The sequence below is a fragment of the Agelaius tricolor genome, unplaced genomic scaffold (assembly GCF_023055355.1).
Source record: "Agelaius tricolor isolate 1412-34295 unplaced genomic scaffold, bAgeTri1.0.p SCAF_2, whole genome shotgun sequence".
NCBI lineage: Eukaryota > Metazoa > Chordata > Aves > Passeriformes > Icteridae > Agelaius > Agelaius tricolor.
This window is the reverse complement of record NW_027269262.1, coordinates 73112920-73121269: the sequence shown is the minus strand read 5'-3', so window position 1 is coordinate 73121269 and position 8350 is coordinate 73112920. Positions and strand designations below refer to the sequence as shown.

At 47.1% G+C, this 8350-nt stretch overlaps 1 protein-coding gene across 3 annotated transcripts; it reads left to right on the top strand.

The window, feature by feature from the left end:
* Positions 1–277: 277 nt before the first annotated feature.
* On the top strand, positions 278–7771 carry KCNS2 (potassium voltage-gated channel modifier subfamily S member 2). 3 transcript variants are annotated; one of them, XM_071421532.1, is made up of 2 exons: positions 278–398; positions 1948–7771. In XM_071421532.1, the coding sequence occupies exon 2, from the start codon at positions 1985–1987 to the stop codon at positions 3416–3418; it is 1434 nt and encodes a 477-aa protein (XP_071277633.1). In that variant the 5' UTR covers positions 278–398; positions 1948–1984; the 3' UTR covers positions 3419–7771. The 3 variants fall into 3 exon arrangements, with proteins under 3 accessions (XP_071277633.1, XP_071277631.1, XP_071277632.1); XM_071421530.1 differs by lacking the exon at positions 278–398 and adding an exon at positions 515–1402; XM_071421531.1 differs by lacking the exon at positions 278–398 and adding an exon at positions 1436–1584.
* The last annotated feature ends 579 nt before the right edge of the window (positions 7772–8350 follow it).

Sequence of the window (8350 nt, the reverse complement as noted above, 5' to 3'; positions counted from 1 at the left end):
GGGGAAGCAAGAGAGGAGTCTTCATCCCCCTGTACACCCTCACCCTACAAAGCACTGACAGCAGTGCATCTCTGGGAGCCGGACTTCAGATGCGTGGGGTCACAAGGCAGCTGGCAGGAGACGATGTGGATTATACCGGCACAAAGCACCTGTCTCGGAGCATCTGTGCTCTGCTCAGCCGGCACTGCTCAGGGCGGGGTCAGGTGCGCAGGGATTGCCACGATCAGGCTTCCCCCCGAGAAACTCGGCCTCAGCCCGGGATCAGCAACAGAGGGGAGATTTCTTCCCTAGTCGCCTGCAGCGTGGGCAGGGACACTGCCATCGCTGCCCATGTAGCTGGACACTACTGCATGTGCGAGCACGAAAAGTGCACCCACCAAGAGCAGCAGCAGCGCAAGGTCAGCCCTCCCACCCCCGCCGCCCGAGGTGCCGCCGCTCACGATTTCCCCCCCGAAATGGCTGAAGGGCTGTGTGCGGGGGTCGGGGGTTCCCAGCAGGCGACTGAGGGGGTGGCGAGCGGCTGCAACACGCAGCTCCGCTGCCCTCACACCGAATTGCTCTGACTTTTGGTGTCCCCGTCTTTCCTGTTGTCAGTCTCGGCAGGGACCCTGCTCAGGCGCCACAGCGAGGACCCGCCGGTGCCATGGGCGGGCGGGATAGCGGCGCCCGCTGCCCCGGGCCCTTCCCGGCAGGGTGAGGGGGAGAGGGGCAGGGGCGGGCGACGCCCCTCAGCAGAAGGACCGCGGGTGCTCGGAGCCACTGCGGCCGTGGGTGGGCGTCCCCCGTCTCCCCTCGGGAGGTTGTGCCGCTCGGAGCCGGCGTGAAGCAGGATCGCGGAGGGGAGGAAACCCGAGTTTGCGGCGCCGCTGCCGCCGGTGCGCGGGGGCAAGAACGAGCGGAGGCACCTCCGGCACACCGGCTCCGCCGGGCCGCCCCTCCGCAGCCCTGGTGGCCACCCACCCGGCCCGATCGCTGCCGGCGGGGTCGGGCCGGGGGTAGGTGGGAGCGGCGGGGGCGGGCGGCAGCCGCGGGGGTCGTCGCCATGACGAGCGGGCGTGCCGCCGCCTCCCGCCGCTGAGCGGGGCGGCCGCTGTCCCTTCAGCACCGCGCGGCCGGCGGGGCCGTCCTGCCCTGCCCTGCCCTGCCCTGCCCGGCACCGGCGTTCCCCCGCTCCGGCATCCCCCGGCAGCAGCACCTCTCCGGCACCGGCATCCCCCGGCACCGGCATCCCCCAGCTCCGGCATCCCCCGGCAGCAGCACCCACCGGCACCGGCTTCCCCCGGCACCGGCAGCCCCGGCAGCGAGGCGAGCCCTGGCGGCCCCCGCGGGCGGCGGCGATGGCGGGCGGGGGCCGGGGGCAGCAGGGCGCGCCGGCGGGGCGCCGCGGCCGCTGAGGCAGCAGGTAGGGCGGGCGCGGAGAGCCGCGGGGCCGGGCCGGGCGGGGCGGGCTCCCCGCGGGTCGGAGCGGAGCTCCGGCCCCTGAGGCGCGGCGTGGGACGGGACCCCGGGCTGCGGCGGGGGCTCCTTGTGTGGCGGGGCCGGGAGGGAATGAAAGGTCCGCGCGGCCCCGGTGGCACAAAGGCCGTGAGTAACGGGGGCTTGGTGGGAGCAACAGCCGCAGCCCAGGTGAAGGGCGAGGGGAGGGACAGGAGCCTGCCGCGGGAACAAAGGAGCCTCCCTCAAGGTCTTCATGGGGTGTGGGAGAAAAGAAAAGAGGGAAGAGGGGAGAAACGGGGGCAGAGGGAGAAAAAGGGAGGGAAAGTGAGTGAACAGAGAGAAAAGGGGGGCGAGGGAAAGGAGAGAAGGAGAGAGAGAGAGAAAAAGAAAAGAAAGAAGAGAAAAAGAAAAGAAAGAAGAGAAAAAGAAAAGAAAGAAAATGAAACATCAATAGGTGAACATGCTGTAGATTTGTTCATTTTGCCAACTTTCTGTGTAATTGTATCCTAGGTTTTCATTCCCTACCCACCTTTGGAAGGAGCTCACTATGACAGGGCAGAGTCTGAGGACATTATCTGAAGCGAATTTTGAAGACAATGAGATCAGCATCAACGTTGGAGGCTTTAAGAAAAAGATGAGATCCAACACATTATTAAGGTTCCCCGAGACCAGGCTGGGCAAATTGCTGAGCTGCCATTCAAAGGAGTCAATACTGGAGCTTTGTGATGACTATGATGACACCAAGAATGAATTTTATTTTGACAGGAACCCCGAGCTCTTTCCTTACGTGCTACATTTTTATAACACTGGCAAGCTCCATGTGATGGGTGAACTCTGTGTCTTTTCTTTCAGCCAGGAGATTGAATACTGGGGAATCAATGAATTCTTTATAGACTCCTGCTGCAGTTATAGCTACCATGGGAGGAAAATGGAGCCAGACCAAGAGAAATGGGAGGAACAAAGTGACCAGGAAAGTACGACATCTTCTTTTGATGAGATTTTGGCATTCTACAATGATGCCTCTAAATTTGACAAACAACCCTTTGGAAACATCAGGAGGCAGCTCTGGCTTGCTTTGGATAATCCTGGGTACTCGGTTTTAAGCCGCATCTTCAGTGTCCTTTCCATAGTTGTGGTGTTGGGCTCCATTGTGACCATGTGCCTGAACAGCCTCCCAGACTTCCAGATTGTTGACAGCAACGGGAACACCGAGGAAGACCCTCGCTTTGAAATCGTGGAACATTTTGGTATTGCATGGTTCACTTTTGAACTGGTGGCAAGATTTGCAGTAGCTCCTGACTTTTTAAAATTTTTCAAGCATGCCCTGAATTTGATTGACCTAATGTCTATCCTTCCATTTTATATTACATTAATTGTCAACTTGGTGGTGGAAAGTAGTCCAACTTTAGCAAATTTAGGCAGAGTTGCACAAGTCCTGAGACTCATGAGGATTTTCCGCATATTAAAGCTTGCTAGACACTCCACAGGTCTCAGGTCTCTTGGAGCCACTCTGAAGTACAGCTACAGAGAGGTGGGGCTTCTTTTACTCTACCTCTCTGTTGGCATCTCCATTTTCTCAGTAGTGGCTTACACCATTGAGAAAGAAGACAATGAGGGGTTAGCCACCATCCCTGCCTGTTGGTGGTGGGCTACCGTTAGCATGACCACAGTTGGCTACGGGGACGTGGTGCCAGGGAGCACTGCTGGCAAGCTGACGGCCTCTGCATGCATCCTAGCTGGTATCCTAGTGGTAGTGCTTCCCATTACACTGATCTTTAATAAATTCTCCCACTTCTATAGGCGTCAGAAGCAGTTAGAGAGTGCCATGAGAAGCTGTGATTTTGGTGATGGCATGAAAGAAGTTCCATCTGTCAACTTGAGGGACTACTATGCTTATAAAGTTAAATCCCTTATGGCCAGTCTGACCAATATGAGCAGGAGTACCCCCAGTGAGCTGAGCCTGAATGATTCACTGCATTAGTGTACAAGTCTGACAGCAATTTGCATGAGAGCTATCAAGAGCTATGTTTATAAATGTTTTCCTATTTGTCTTTTTTTTTTTTCCTAGAAGATAGTGTTGCTGACACTGCACTTTGCACTTGAGAAACTAAAGACATTTCTATTACAAGTTAACAGTTTGCACATTTTCATCCTGTTGCATAAGGGTACTAAATGCTGACTTTTCCATACAAATGTTACCACTTTCATGCCATTACTACTAGTGGTATAGTGATGATCTGTTGCTTTGTGCATTTTCTCATATGAGCAGAGAAATGAATGTACCCAAGTGGAATAAAAATTCTCAGCTGTGACATGAGTAATGAAAAAATCACCTATCACCTATACTGGTGTCTGTACTAGTATAAGACTTCCCATGCATTTTACAACAGTTTGAAACAGCCACCTGTGAGTCACTGACACGGGAACACTTCTACCTGTATTACTGACCAGTAATTCTGATCATCACTTGCCTGAAAACACCTCTGAGTTTGCTTATTCTTGAGTATGTGTGTTAAAATCTGTGTGTTCTTGTTCTAAAATGTTATGTATAATAATATTTTTCAGAATCTTCTGGGCATAGACCTTCCTCTGTTTCCAAGATTAGATCAATACTGAGCCCTCTAAAAAAGGCCACCCCTCATTTTCAGATAGCTACATATTCAAAGACTACATTTCCACAAGTGAGTCTAGGAATGGAGGCCCATCTAGAGCTCTAGAATCCCATTTCCAGAAGGGATCTGATCACAGCTTGGTCCCAGTGCAGCTGCAAATGTGTTGTATCAGTGCATCAAAAAGGTTTTGAGATTAGACACATGAAGATGTGGGCTTTAAACAATTAGAAGCACCAATGAAAAACTTGGATTTGATTAATGAAGTGAAATATTCCCACATGAACAGTACAGGCAGCATTTTAGGAACTGACATTCATATACTGCAAAAAGACTAATTATAAAGATGCCATATGTGATGCTGAGATATAAAATCTAATTTTATCGATAAAGCTTGAAAGCAGGTGTTGATGACAGACAATTCCATTAAAATTTCTGCCAAGGAATCTCTAAGCAAAAAACCATTTTCACTCAGAAAGAAACTCTCAATTTACAGCTAAGGGAGAGTATAAGGGCCTAAGAAGGGAACAGATAAAGAGCTTAATACTGCACTATCTGTGGGTAGATCCTCCTACCCACTTCTGTGATGTAGTCAATTTTAATCCTTTCAAGGGCTGGCATGTACTTGTTTAAAAAAACAAAACAAAACACGAGAGAACAGATCATATGCGATTTCAAGAGTAATAATGAATCTGCATAGAGCTGGTTTCTGAGTGCTCAGTCTCCTCCCTTACGCAATTGTACGGAGATCAAACACTTGTAGTCAACAGGCAGAAGCCACTGCTGCCCTCTTTTTACATCTCTGCTAGAAAACAAACTACTGGCACTCAGTGGGCAGAACAGCATTTCTCTTCAGATCCTACTGCTTTTCCATCCCATTCATTACATATAATGTTCCAATTAATTTTTTTGTTAGTTTTACTTGTAAAGACTAGAGAGGTGCAGAAATTAAATTCAATCTAGTTAGAAGAAAAAATACTAAAGCTGAAATTGTCTTTTTGGAAGACTGTGTTTTTAAACCATGACAAAGGGTGGCTCAACCAACAAAATAAGGCAAATATGGTTTGAATAGGTAATTGCCTTATTAAGGCTATTAGAGGTTGCAGCTTGGTCTGGATCCTTTGATGCCCTATCAGCTCCACTTAAAAAACAGAAAGCTGAGGATCACATTTCTGTTTGCCCAGTGATCTGTGACAGAATACACAGTGTGAAATAACTTACTCTCCCCCCCACCACCCTTTCTGTTGGACACCCTCCCCTCACATCAGTAGCTGATTTAGGCCATGAAGTGTGAGGGGAAAAGGTCATTTCCAACCTTACCAATTTTCAACACAGCCTGCACAAGTTATAAGTCAGTTGGCAAGCCATTGCTTGCTATCCCTGAGACTGAAAGTGTCATACACGTGGTCCTGAAGTTAGACCTAGATAACCTGAATTTGGTGACCAAACTTGAAACATTTTGCTAAGGTTTACACTTCTGCATAGGGCCGGTTCAATTCCATTTATGCAGACTCCCAGGCATAAATTCAGCATTGCTGTCCCTGATTCATACTGCGCATGTGTGAGCTGTGACACACCCACACCCAGCCACCTGGCACACGGAGCAGCGCGAGGTCACCCCTTGAACTGAAACACGGAGAAAGAAACAAGGGGAGGAAGAGGTGGGCATGGGCAGCACATGCCCTCCAGTGGGGTTACATGCTGCAAGGGTTGCAAATTCTCTCACTGATGCAAAGGACACTGCAAACTCTGCTGGGTGGGGCCTTTGGAGAACTCAGCTCCAAGCAGTGGTTTTACCTGAGTTTCATAAACAGTAGATTTACAGAGCTGAAAACCAGAGACTTTGAGAGCAGTTATTTGGTGAGACCTGTAGACTTGCCAAAGAGCCACAAATTCCCTCAGCTGTTGCTTGTTAAACATTGCAAAGGTTGGATTTAACTTTGCAACACATCATTTCAATAACCTATAGCTTATCTTATGTTCTAGATTTATTATTATTTGTAGGGCTGATGTTCCGTCATTTCTGCAAATATTGACTGGAACATGTTCAAATTGCATTTCACTAAAGAAAATGAAATACCCAAGGAATTCCAACTTTTATTGTACTGGTTGAAAGGAATTTTCATTATTGCATTTTTATATAAGTGCTTTTGATCAAAGACACTAAATAAATAAAGTACTGAAATTTAAGATGTTCTTATTATCATGGCAATTACTTTACACAGTGCACAGGAATTCCTTTCATAAACTTAACTGACCCCATGTTAAAAGTAGTCACATTTTTGCTCCCCCCTCCTCCTGAAGACCATTCCAGAGCTGTGCTGCTCTCCAAGGCTTGCACAACTTTTAGCACAATTTTATTAATGGCTGCTTTATACCAGTATTTTTTTTTTTCTTTTGCCAACACTGTTCTTTAGCTTAAAAATTTCATTTTCCTCTTAGTGTATTTATAGACAGCAACCATATGGCCTTACATATGTATTTTCACAGGTTTATACCTCTCAAGCTTCCTTTTAGTTTTCTTTTTGCAAGTCCTGTTCTCCTGGCCATGCGAGGGGATGTAGCCCTTTTTTTGCATTACTCCTACTTGGATTTATTATGTTTGAGCATTGGACAGTACTGTACAGCAGTTTTAATATTTGCTTATGATTAACAGAATTTTTTACTGAGCAGAATAATGATTTAAGAAACATTGCTGTCTTAGCTGCCCCCAAAATATCTAGGTAAGGAAGAACAGGGCACATCTTTCCTGCCATTTTATGAAGTAATGTCTATTCTAGGGCTCAGTGCAGTAAGTGCTGCAAAAACTTATCTCTCATTAAATAAAAGCTACAGGGAAATGTTTACATTACACTTTGAAGAAAAAATGCAATCTCTCCAAAGCTTCAAAGGGGAGAAGAGACTTTTTGCACAGTCAGTACTTTTGCCAGACTTCCTCACTCACTGCTGTGTGAGAGCAGGGCATCTGCACTGCCACACACCACTGGGTCAGGACTGAAGGATGAGAGGACTCACTGACCACTTTCTCCAGAGCTGGTCAGGAATCTGCTCAGGATGGATGTGCAGTTTACTGAAGAACATTGCAGGAGCCTGTGCTCCTCCTGCCTGCGACAGTCACCTTTGTGGCACCAGTGAAAATGCCTACTCCCTTCCATCTGAGAGTTTTGTATCTTTTAAATGAGAATTGTGGTAATATTTCAAATGAGGTAACTTGCTTTATTGCAAGGAATAAACTGTTAGAGAATCTGGATTTCTAGCACAAATCTAGGGTATTATAAGAGTCAGAGATGCCCTTGAGAAGCAAAATGTTACATTATGTTCCTGAGATGTAAAATCTATATATAGATTGTGATTAAGCTTTTTATGTATGTTCAGATTTTGTATTATTGCCTGGTTTATTACTCATTTGCTTTCATCAGTTGCTAATTCTCTCTTTCCCTGCAGACTTTCCATTTTGAAAACAGACTGGTTTTTCCTCCCATGTTATATAGAGCATGGGCTACTTCACACTGCAAACTTAAAACCAAAAAACTTTGCATTTAGTTTTCCAAATTTAATACCTCCAGTATTTGTACCTTTTTGTATAGAACTTTACAAGACTGCAAGGAACTACTGTATCTGGTGCTCTTTGTACTGTGTGTCTTGTCCTAGTAGTGTGTAATGCACTAAATAACTCAGTTTTGTGCCACAAAATGGAAATTAAATGCATAAAAAATTATCTTTTACCAGAGATCTAGAACTGATTTAAGTTTCAGGACATTCTGAGTAAATATTATAATCAGAGAAGCCTGAGCCTCATTGTGCAAATAAGTTTTTTTAAACATGCACATCAGGCTCAATTTCTATTCTTAGAAATGCTCTTAATTGGTGGTTGTGGTGGGGAACCCACATTTCTCAGTTGAACAAACAGTACAAGCCTCTTGTTCTCTACCTGACAGATTAGGGACTAAACAACATACCACCAGCATTTGTAGGCACTAAATCAACTTGACACGACCTTTCATCTCTTCCAAAATAACCCCCATCCCTAGAGGCCCCAGCTGTGCACATATAAGCAGCAGAAAGCCCCTGGAGTAACTGCTCCTGCTGTGCTGGTTATCCATTTCCTCCCACAGTACTCCTGACTTTAATCTACCTTTGATGGTGCTTTCAAACAACATTCAACCCAAGGCACCAGTCATATCCCTTGGTGAGGTGTTGTGCCAGAACTGTTCTTTTCTCATTATGTTATTCTTATTTTCTTTTCCAATTTATGCACCTGGCTTCCCATTAAGTTACATCAGAAATTAATTTGATCTCCTGTA